The sequence below is a fragment of the Centruroides sculpturatus genome, unplaced genomic scaffold (genome assembly GCF_000671375.1).
Source record: "Centruroides sculpturatus isolate CEXI.00-Female unplaced genomic scaffold, Cexi_2.0 scaffold1118, whole genome shotgun sequence".
NCBI classification, from domain to species: domain Eukaryota; kingdom Metazoa; phylum Arthropoda; class Arachnida; order Scorpiones; family Buthidae; genus Centruroides; species Centruroides sculpturatus.
In genome coordinates this window covers 99,587-111,513 of record NW_019385413.1, presented here as the reverse complement: position 1 = coordinate 111,513, position 11,927 = coordinate 99,587, and the positions used below count along the sequence as shown (strand labels likewise).

Genomic DNA, 11,927 nt, shown 5'->3' with positions numbered 1-11,927 from the left:
TTTATTTATCCTCCAAAAATATATATATATATCTTCAACTAGCAGGTCAGTGTTGACCAGGCAAAAAGTAATACAGATAAACATGAAAATTAAAACATTGCATAATAATTAATGGGTCATTATTAGGTTTAATGCATTATTATATAATTATCGCTGCATCAAATTGAAATTATAGGATTCCAGAAGATTTCATGTTAGCAGGATCCATAACAATTACCCCTGCAGACCCAGCAATTGGAAGAAATTTTAAGTTGGTAAGAAAACACTTGTGAGATTTTACATTTAAAGTTCTGTGAAGAATATTTTATTTTGTACATTTCATTACAGTAGCAAATTTTAATTTTATATAGAGATAAGGTGTTTTTTGTGTACCTACCCAAATACTGATTATTTGGCTTCATTTGTATTGTTTCCAGAAAAAAAATAATTTATTTGTAAATAATGTCATTTGGTAACAAACTATTAGTTTGTTTTGATTTAAGATGCTAAATTAGTTGATGAGTTGTCTTTATCAATTTTACTGAACCCAAAGATAAGAGGATGCAATGTTATGATTTTTATTAAAAGAAAACTGGTGATGAAAGAAACATATTTTCACATATTCACAATAACTAAGTCTCAGGAGACTGATATTTTGTAACTTTTTCTAAATTCTTTTCATCCTGTAGGCACTTTTTTTACTTCTATACCCATTATGGGTTTGGCCATACCCACAATAGAGACCAATGAGGGATGGGATCTAACACGAGTTTAACCAAACAGGAAAACTCTTGGGGAAAACTGCTTGCCCAGATTCAAGCCTGTTCCCAAAATGTTAGGCTTTACTGCCTTGGCCATCCAACCATCTTGTGTTTCTTAACTATCCACAGGAAATATGTATTTGCCCAAAATGGTTTTAACAGGAACATAGACAAAGCATTCTCTCTAATGATGGACAAGATGGTTAAGGCATCAGCCTTCTGCTCTGGGGATCCAAGATTGAATCCAAGTGGTTTATCCAAATATGTTATTTCTCACTGTCCAACTGCTTCCATTGTAGGCCTGGATATTGAAAAAGGGGTTCTCTTAGTGTCCATAGGATGGGAAACATTAAAAATGAAACTATTAATGGGAGAATTTTAATTGAAGTTCCATCTAATAGTTTTTATTTAATTATCATAACCATAATTTAAGAGAGATTTTTCTAGCAGAAAATCTTTAATAAAAAGGAATTTGAAAATAACAGTAAATAAATTATTTGAATTTAAAATAAATTTTTAATTATTAATATTGAGATTTGCTCATGAATCAGGTAAAAGATAATCTCTTCAAAAAAATTTGCAAGGTCCCTACTGTTTTCCATTATAGCACTGCAAGTTAGCTTATATTTTCTGCAGGATCCTAGTAACTGAAAAATGTGGTTTAGATCAGTCAAATGGCTTAGAAGTGTACAGAGAAGAACATACAGGCAGAAAACACACTATTTTTTATATGTAATTAAAGCATAATTAGCAAATTCTGAATTATAAGTCAATATTGAAGATGATAATGGTAACTAAGTTATTGTTGATTTGCTACACATTATAAGATCTTATGGATTTTATACATTATCAATATTACACCTTAAATCCTTATATACAGTTAATTTTCTTCTAGTCTGTATTGTTGGCACGCCATTTACTTCTCATAGATGTGCTACAAAACTTCAAAAACATCATTAGATAATGCTAATAAAATATTTGTATATATATTTTATCATATAAGAAATTTTCATATTTCATTTATGTGTATAAGATCATCAATACAATAATAGCTCATTGGTGCACCACCAAAAATTAGAAGTATTTATTTGTTGAAACCGTGTCTTCTTCTTGTTCTTGAAAATAGTTTCATCATCTTTTAATCCATATATCAATAGATATGGATTAAAAGTTGATGATGAAATTATTTGTCAAGTGTCAATAAATTCACCAAGTCGTGACATTGAACCAAGCAAAACAATATTAAATATGTTATGTTGAATATCTGTTAGACATTAATAAAGAAGAAAGTTTGTAGAGAAGCATTGGAAGCGGCTATCTTTTCTTATAAGAGTCAGCCAAGGCCTTCGTTCTTTTATTCCTCCGCGCGCGCATGAAATTTGCTTAAAAATTCCTGCAGAACGCGATGGGAAACAACATGGTGTCCTCCTTGGTTCAGATAGTTTCGTTTCAGTACCCGTTACGCGATAGATTTTAAAATTACAGATTCCAAAATACTATCGATAGGTACTTTTCATTGGTACCATATTTTTCTTTCATCGTTGTCCCCAAATGCCTACAAACAGCAACTCCCTCTCATGGTGACGTAGATGCGGAGTCACCGCTATTAACGAACGCACCCAAGAATTGAAGAAGGGATTCTGAGCATAGCATGAATTCACGTCACTAGTTATGATTCAAGGTCCAAGACCTCGCTTCTGATTAGTTTCTGACGTCATGTCCTATCAGATCTTATTTTACAAGTGCGTTTCCGACTGGCTCATTTAGATATCTGATTTTTCGAACACTCCCATTGTCAAGAATCTGAGTTCGTATTCCACTCGAACATTCAAGCCAAATTCGAATAATTTTTATTGTTTACATATAATGACCCATTATCGTCCAGAACTGAGTCACTTTTATGCTAATAAATTAAATCATTAGAAATATTTTATTAAAATTCAATTTTTACGTTTACTTTCCTCCACTAGAGGGATACATTTTATAGCAGACGAAATCATAATCGTTTAAATACTCGATTTGATTGTTGTATATATTTTATTTCGGCGTGGATATATTTAAAATATCATTAAAAATAATTTTTAAATTATGATAAAATTATTGTTACTGAAAAAAATAAAGATTATGTAAATTAATTTATATCCCAATCGGAAAAATTTACGAAAGATGTCGCTACTGGAAACAACCGCGTGTTTATTGAAGTGTTCCTCATGGACGTCGTTGGGTTGTGTTGACATGGAAGAGAAGAGGAAGGGTTTTCCTTGCGCTTTATGTAACAAGAGATTTTCTAGGAAAGATAATTTAAGCAGACATTATTGTCAAGTTCATAAAATTATTCCAGATATCAGGAGGACTATTTATTGCGCTGAAGTTAATTGTGGATTTAATACAACATATAATTACAAATTAAGAGAACATTTAAGAGACGAACACGAACTTGCTTCGTACGAATCAAGAAAAATTATATTCGAATCTTTAGAAAGTATGTACTTTCCTCCACTAGAGAGTGGAGGAAATTAATTTATTTTGAATATATTCCTCCAAATTTTTTATAAAGTTTAATTATTAAATGTCATTATCTTCTTTCTATTCTGCATTAGAATTTTGGGAATGGAAACATCAAGTCGAAAAAGCAAGTTGTTCAAAATTTTTCCAAACTAGTAAGAAGAAATTAGGTTCTGGTTATAGTAAATATTATTTTTCTTGTAACAGAACTGGAATTTATAAGCCAAAAGGAAATAACAAGAGAGCTTTGAAGTTTCAGGTGATTTTATTAATATTGTGGTCCACAAAGTCCTTATGTATGTTGATTAGTGTTACTGACATCCTTATCCATGTTGTAAGTTTGAAATCGTTGATGTAGTCCCTTATGACAGATTTCTGTCTTTGTCTGAAGTAGCATTGAAAAATTTTCTTTATGGATCTCCTATGTGAATTGTCACATGCTAGATTTGTACTTTGAGGAAGCCACAGTAATCTCATCTACAGTAGTGGAACCATATCAGATTTTAAGAGCCCCAAGTTAAAATTTAATATGAATTGCTACACATTTTAATAAATTTTTACTTTTAAAACTTATACAACATATATAAATCACTGTATCAGTAAATAACTCCACAATTAAATTATTTTTATTAACTTTTTTGTTAAGGGAAAGACTTGGACCCCATAGTCCCCTCCCTGGTTATGCTGGTGGCTTCCTACATTTGTGTGACCAAAAAGACTAATCTTATGCATAGAGACTTAGTGACCACACCATATTATAATTAAGGCTTATAATTATTTTCATATTAAAAAAAAAAAAAGTGAACTATCAAATGTCAACAGCATTAAAATTTTAAAAAGAATAACACTAAATAGTTAAAAATATGTTTGATATATATGCACTCATGTTCAAAAAGTAAGCAATAATCATTAATTCGGCATAGATCTCTGGAACTATTGATCAAAACACTTAAAACAGAACATTGTATTCTTTATGCAGCAAAACAATTGAAAAACAAAACTAAATTATATCAAACCAAAATTAACAAAGAAAAAATATTAAGCAAAACAAAATTAACAAAAACATTAACACGATGTTTTTCTTGCATGTACGAGACCTGTACAGCATATCTCAAAACATTGACTCTGTCAGAGCTAAGTACATTCTCAAACAAGAGTATCTTGAAACTCCTCATGTTCTTGGAAGAGGCTGATGGGATGATGCTCTTTTCCCTAAAGCATCCCAACATGTTCTATGGAATTTATATCTGGAGGTTTTGCTGGCCATTCCATGTGGCAAATGTCGTCATTGTCAAGAAAGTCATTGATGACTGCAGCCCTTCTGTGCAGACATTTTCATCCATAAAAGTGAAATCTGCACCCACAGCATGTCAGAAAAGCTGAATGGTTTCCTAAACCTTGTATCTATACCTTCTTATAGTAATGGTACATCTTGCATAAATGTGAGCTCAGTGTGGCAATTAAACATAATGCTGCCCCTTACCATAATACCTCCACGTACAAACAAATGCTTTTTTATGATGTACATGGGACTATATTAGGTTCTCCACTCTCTTCAGTTTCTAATCAGATAAGAATCTTTGTCTGGATTCTTCAGTGAACAGAACATTGTCCCATTCATTCAAAGCCAATTTTGATATTTTTGATACTTTTAAAATGGCTTTTTTGTGCACAGGATTCAATGGAATGCAACATATTGGACATCTGGAAAAAAATGATTATTTGTCTTGCAATTTACTGTAGACAGTTGTATAATTCTAACACCAGTGGCCATAGACTGTTCTGTACAGAGCTACCTAACAAGTTTTCTTGTTATTGTCAAACCAAAGTTTCAGAGAGTAGTAGAATGATGCCTTTTCCATCTTAGCTGTACTGTACTTGCAAAATTGCAATGATCCCACTGAATTTAATGGAACATTTCCATATCAATCCATATTGTTTCCAGACTATATAACCCTGAATGTTTTTGTATGAAGTCAGTACGTTATCAGTTTTAAGTCAAACTTTAAAGCTGACTATGCTATATTATCCAATATATGTATAGTACTTTATTTACTTAACAATGACTTCTCAGTTATTAGAACATATTGGAGAAGTTTAATATTCATAATTTTTTAATATGTGGAATTACTTTTAGATATTGAGAATAATAATTCAATATCTAGTAATATCTGTTTTTCTCAGTAAAGAAATACAAATTCAATTTTAAAAATGAAACAAGCTAACTATAACTAGAATATATTTTTAAAATTTTTATATATATTCAACATCTCCTATTTGTTTTTATTTATTTTATTTATAACACTTTATACTCTGTGGGTGCTAAGCAGGCCTTTTTCGCAAGCCCATTGTGGTCTTGGCCAGGCCTGCAATTGGGCAGATATAAGGCCTGGCGTATCTAGATAGATCGATCATTCCTGAAAAATTCTTGGTGTTTTTGACCCATTTGGATTTAATTCCAGGTCCCCAGAGCAGGAGGCTACCACCTTAGCCGCTTGGCCATCTGGATGTCCAATATATTTTCCATTGGGGATGTGCTGGATATCCCTAATATCATAAAAAGTTGTAAGACATTCTTCCAGTTGGATATATCTGTGTGTAAACTGTATTATTTGTAAGAAACGATTTTTTAAAATGTGCCAAAAATTTAAAGTCTATTTATATCACAGATCTCTCTTAATTTATTGTATAGCCTAACAGTAATTTTATTTTTGAAGATTCACATTTGTACTGAAGACTGTTTAAAATTGTGCAAGGTTATCTTACCAAATACATAGAATTTTTTTTTTTAATTTTACAGGGAAGCTGCAAAATTAATGGTCACTGTACTGCATTTATCATATGTATAGAAGAAGAAGAAAAATGCATTGTGGAATATTGTTTACAACACTATGCACACAACATCGAAGTGGGAAATTTATCGTTGGACGAGGACGAAAACCAGGCAACCACTCGCGATTCAAATAAACCTAATAAGCAGAAAAAACATAAAAGGCCAACAATATATTGTCCAAAATAACCTATAGCACTTGAATGAAATTTATAAGAATTATTTTGATATTTATAAATTTATACTGTAAAAAGAACTGTATTATATTTGTTAACAAATGAAATAAATTTTTGTTTTGTTTTGTAACATGTTTTGTTTTGAAGAAGTAAGGCAAGTTGTAATTTTTGGAATAGAAAACTATTTCCAAATTGGCACATTATAACATGCATCCAGGATGTTTTCCCCCCTCCTTGCAAATCTATATTTGAAATATTTCAATGTTGCATCTGGTTAACTTGTTTTTCAAATAAGTCAATTAATATAATTATTGGTTTAGATCAGTCATTCTTAAATTTTCTACTGCTTACAAGTAGTAGAATCTCCCAAGAAACATTTATTATTATTTAAGTGGTAGAATTATCCCATTCATTTAAAATATATATACCTGTTAAGTTATAAGCATTGTACTAAAAGTGAATGGTAATTTTCATTTATGACAGAGTTTTAACTCGCATTTTAAAAGCAGTATCTTGCGCCTTACCTGCAGAAATAAGAACTTGTGCTTTAAATTTCTCTTAAGATTATTGGATTCAAAGAAAAATTTAAGAGTACATCAAGAATTAGTAGTCTGATTTCTTAGCTTGATATTAATTTCTAACAAAATTTCTCTGACATTTTAATTTCTGAATTCAGTAATTGAGGAGAAACATTAATGGCATTCGACGTCAGTAGTTTTGGAGGAGATGGAGAGGGGTTTGTTTGTCGCACCCGTTGATTCTTTTTCTCCCTAGTCAACACAAAATTGTCTGAAAGTACCTGTGTTTTAATTTCAGGCCTGATGATGTAATTAGAATGAAGGACTGATTTCTAATGACTGATGTGGAGTTCAATTTAATTCTTGACATAGTTTAATTAATATTCTAGGTTAGGTTCCTCGCCTAACACCACTAAGGTCTCGGGTTCGAGTGGGGGGGCAAGCCAATGATCCTGGTCTGGGGGTCTCGCTGTAGGATGTGGTTGAGAGTAATACGGTAAAAATATTATTTTACAAATGGAGCTGCCGTATATAAAATGGAAATGTTTTAATAAAACGTTTCAGAAATCATGTAACGCAAAAACGTACACGTGCGCTTAGAGATAGGAATAAGTATGATTTATACGTAGACCGGAAATGTCTTATGACGTAGGAGGGAACTATGAATAGGTATTAAGCAATGAGCATCAGTCATTGATCACCCGATTGTGCCAAGTGCCTTCCAGTTCCTTCTTCGTTTTATTAAACCTCACCGCCATTAAAAACTGTAAAGAATAATGCATTTAACAACTATAGCGAACATCTTCGTATTCCAATATCACGTTGTGATATTGGAATACGATAATGCCTACTATGAAAAGTTGACATAATTAACGGAAAAGTGGTTCTGCGATCTAGTGAGAACAAATAAAATAAAATTTGTATATTGCCTGGCATATTAATTAAGCGAAAAATATTGAAGACATTGGTTTAACTGTTCTGTGTAAAAAGAGAGAGCAAACGTCCTGAACATGCTGATTGGTTTAACTGAACCAATCAGTACGTTCAGGACGTTTGCTCTCTCTTTTTTAATGGATATATAAACACATTCATCTAAAAGTAATTTTCAATGATTGTCTTATAACGTGGATTTTAAGTGCTTAATGGTACTGTATGTGATGTGAAAAGAAATTCTTCCACAAGTACAGTAAGTTGATTGATATTTTGATATATTTACATTTTTGGTTATTTAAATCGTACTAAAGAATTTCGACGTTTTCTTCATTTTCTTTTATATATTGTTAAGATGCAGGTGTTTGTCATTCAATTATGATAAAACAGTCTATTTACACTACTGTCATGCTGTTAAATAAGGGACGTGGTTATGTGCAGGGCTGTGGAGAGCCTGGGAATAGAAGGGGGCATTTTTAAAACAAGTTATATGTGTAGAATGTTTCGTTATTAATTAATAAAAAGCAGTCTTAAATATTTTATTTTTTTCAAAACGAAAACATTAAAATTTTTCCAAAATTAACAATGCGTTCGAATGGCGATGAAATGCTTTCTCGAAGCGAATTGTTAAAATGCATCATTACGGGTGATGAAACGTGGATCTACGCTTTGACACCGAAATAGCTCGACAATCGAATGAAAGTTGAAGCAAGACTGAAAAGCCCACGTCAAAAATCAATTCGTGTTGACTGTTTTCTCTGATTCTTATGGTGTTGTTTTATGAGGGAGATGAATTCGTTTCTTTCTGACGATTGCTGGCGATGAGAGGAGGGACAGTGAGCCTTTGATAACGTAAGACTGCACCCGTTGTTTATTTTTCTCATCAGTCATCACAAAATTGTCTGAAAATACTTCCTGTATTCACATTGGCATGCGCGTGCCAACGCACCCTATCTGTCGCACATTGGCTGGCAGACAAACATTTTCCGATCGTTTTTCGAGGTTTCTTTGCTTGCTTTCTTCACTTTGTTACGCTCGTGTTCTTTGCAAATCTACGAATCATTGATATTATTAAATTTTGATGCTTAAAGATAAAGAGAATGGTGAGATAAAGAGGGTCATTAAAAAATTTTAAGTAACATTATATTGTCATTGCTCTATTACGTGATGCCTCCAAAGTACAGCAAGATGCCTCAAGTCTTCGGCAAAAGTAAGAACTCGGGAAAAGCGTCAAAGATGTTACGTCACGGGCGTTTTGAGGTACTTACATGATTACATGATGCAATAGCCTTCTCTAGGTATGAAATGCTGCGAAAATTAAAGTGTAGCTCGCGTAGTGTCGTCATAGAAATCCCAATTTATGTTGTTACAAAACATGAAAAATAAATGTAATAAATAGAGATTATTATTATTATTAAAAAACCCATATTTTGATATCTTTTTCATCTATTTTTATTGCCTGATGAATTTATAAGTTAGCATTAATATATATAAAAAACCAAGATGCAAGATGCATTTATAAATTGATCATGCAATAAAAATAGATGAAAAAGATATCAAAATATGGGCTTTTTTTAATAATAATAATCTCCATTTATTACATTTATTTTTCATGTTTAGTAACAACATAAATTGGAATTTCTATGACGACACTACGCGAGCTACACTTTAATTTTCACATTTCATACCTAGAGAAGATTATTGTACTGTATCATGTAATCATGTGAGTCATTGTGACGCCAGTGACGCCACATCTCTGACGCTTTTCCCGAGTTCTTACTCTTGCTGAAGACTTTGTGCTGTACTTTGGACGCATCACGTGATAGATCAATGACGACACAATGCCATTTAAAATTGTCACCAAATTAATATGTCGAGTTAACAAAACTATTTATAAACGTCTGTAAAAAAAAAACAATTTCGCATAACTTTCCTAGCTGTTAAGAGATTTTATTTTAAAAATAACTTTTATATTATTAATCATACTGTTAATAGTATGTGGTGCGATTTCTTATGAAACTTGATAATAAAAATTGTTTATGTTAATTACTAGCAGATGAGCCCGGTGTTACTCAGGGGACGGGACACTACATATGTGGACGGACAGTGGAAGTTTATACGTCTACAGTGTTTTGCAAACTATAGCCAAATAATTTTTCTATAAACGCGATATTTACGAAAACATACTTCCCACGTACTTTATACAATCTGTTTCAAAAATATAAGCACTTTTGTATTATAAACGATTCAACTGACCAGATAATATGGTACAAATAACTCTTTATTAATACAACTAAACACTTCTACATCCAGCTGGTTACTTCGAGCTCTCTCCTCGCTTTTCCGTCCCGCTACCTCGGCATCTACTCGATTACCTTTCCTTTGTTTAATTAAATCGTCAACATATATTATATTACATTTAATGTTTATCTAAATCATCAACATATATTACAACTTTATTATCACATAAAAGCAATTTTTCTCGCATTTTTACAATGTTTTTTTATTTAAACAAGTTTAATTTTAAGTCTTTCGGACGTTAAAGTTAACAACTTCAATCAGAAGCGGGACCATCACAACCTGTCTAACACGGATCACTTTTCAAATATTAATAGTAGATCGATATTAAAATTCTTATATTGGTCACTTGGTGTAATAAACTCTTACGTAAGATAACCTTTGTAATTATAAATCAAATACTATAATATAATATAAGGGTAATATGTACGAAATAATCTAATAATCTTAATCTTTGCTGTTATTTTTTGCCTTGCCATCCAGCCGCCCCATTGTGGGCCTGGCCGAACTCATAATGGGCTTGCTAAAAGAGGCTCTCTTAATGCCCACATGGCGAAAAGAGTTTTAAAAAAGTGCCGACAGGACGAAAAGAATTTGAAAAAATACTCGCAGAGAGGATAGATTTTTTTTTAAAGTGCTAAAAATAATTATTATTTTATTACATAAAAATTAAATTTATAACAAAAAAGCTAACAATATAGATTTTTTAAAATATTTTATTTATAATATTTTATTAATTAATACACAGGTAAATAACATTTAAACCGGAAATTCGCAGAATATTGTTGAGTACGTGCACCATATCTGTTGATGGCAAATTAATTAATATTAATTTTTTTTTTCTTTTGTGAAGCAAGTTTTACGAACCGAAACTCACGATGTCTATGAACCCAACATGTGAATCGCACGAGCCCAAATTCCCGCGAGTAATGTCAAACTTTAATATTTGTACATTTTAAAACTAAGAGAAGTAATAACTGTAAATAGTCATATATTTAAAAACGAAAATTTAAAAAGTTTTCTTGTATTTTAGTCCTTGAATCATGTTGAAACTTGTCATATTGTCTAGTGCCATTAGGTAAATTATATATTATAAACCTTTACCTAAAAGTAACTTTCACTCATTGTCTTATAACATGGATTTAAGTGCTTAATGGTACGTGATGTGAAAAGAAATGCTTTCCACAAGTAAGTTGATTGATATTTTGATATATTTACATTTTTGGTTATTTAAATTATACTAAATCATTTCGACATTTTCTTAATTTTCTTTTATATATTGTTAAGATGCAGGTGTTTGTCATTCAATTATGGCAAAACAGTCTATTTACACTATTGTGTTGCTGTTAAATAAGGGGTGTGGTTATGTGCATGGCTGTGGAGAGCTGTATGGTGCCTGTATGGTGATTTGGACCTTCTTTTTAAATAAGTTGTATGTGTAAAATGTTTCATTATTAATTAATTAAAAGCAGTCTTAAATATTTTATTTTTTCCAAGGATGTATCTAGAAATTTCTGAGTGTGGATCACCCACATTGCTGATTGTTTAGACTCAGCATTTGAGTTGATTACCATAAAAATGCAATTGCTCAAGATCACTTACAACACATTATTGTGCCAAGAACTGTCATATCGTGCAAACCATCGAAACACATAATAATCTATATCTATATATATATATATATATATATAAATGGACATGTATGTCCCTATATTTCACTTTTTCGCCAAAACTACACATCGTACGTGAATGGTGTTTGTATGTAGTGGTAGCCCCGAGTCTCCATTCGTGCACCAGGGGGGTTGCGTCTCGATAGCTATAAGGGTGTGGGAGATATGGGGCTGAAAGTGGTTGAAAGTGGCTTTCTATTTCGAATGTTTTGTTCGAATTTGTTCGAACTCAATTTGAACATACCTCCTCAACCATTCAC

At 31.7% G+C, this 11,927-nt stretch overlaps 2 protein-coding genes across 5 annotated transcripts in view; both read left to right on the top strand.

Moving 5' to 3' along the window:
- The first annotated feature begins 59 nt into the window (after window positions 1-59).
- On the top strand, window positions 60-6,476 carry LOC111638717. Of its 2 annotated transcripts, XR_002758924.1 has the most exons (4): window positions 60-254; window positions 3,082-3,222; window positions 3,341-3,504; window positions 6,046-6,476. XR_002758924.1 is itself a non-coding variant. In XM_023384475.1 (3 exons), the coding sequence occupies exons 1-3, from the start codon at window positions 2,907-2,909 to the stop codon at window positions 6,262-6,264; spliced, it is 699 nt and encodes a 232-aa protein (XP_023240243.1). In that variant the 5' UTR covers window positions 2,902-2,906; the 3' UTR covers window positions 6,265-6,476. The 2 variants fall into 2 exon arrangements, 1 of the variants encoding a protein (XP_023240243.1); XM_023384475.1 differs by lacking the exon at window positions 60-254 and having other exon boundaries at window positions 2,902-3,222.
- A 4,287-nt stretch (window positions 6,477-10,763) lies between these two features.
- Window positions 10,764-11,927, top strand: part of LOC111638712 (NACHT, LRR and PYD domains-containing protein 9-like) — a 31,824-nt gene continuing 30,660 nt past the window's right edge. Inside the window, exons 1-2 of one of the 3 annotated variants that reach the window (XM_023384469.1) lie at window positions 10,764-11,185; window positions 11,285-11,429. The gene's annotated coding sequence lies outside the window, so the exon portion shown is untranslated. Of the gene's footprint in view, window positions 11,186-11,239; window positions 11,430-11,927 lie in introns of those variants that run through there. The other 2 variants (XM_023384468.1, XM_023384470.1) reach the window with 2 other exon arrangements.

Bases quoted from the DNA above. Each gene is read 5' to 3' on its own strand.
- LOC111638717 (XM_023384475.1), top strand. From the start codon at position 2,907: ATGTCGCTACTGGAAACAACCGCGTGTTTATTGAAGTGTTCCTCATGG. The intron at 3,223-3,340 runs GTATGTACTTTC...ATTCTGCATTAG, and splicing joins TATATTCGAATCTTTAGAAA to AATTTTGGGAATGGAAACAT. The intron at 3,505-6,045 runs GTGATTTTATTA...TTAATTTTACAG, and splicing joins AGAGAGCTTTGAAGTTTCAG to GGAAGCTGCAAAATTAATGG.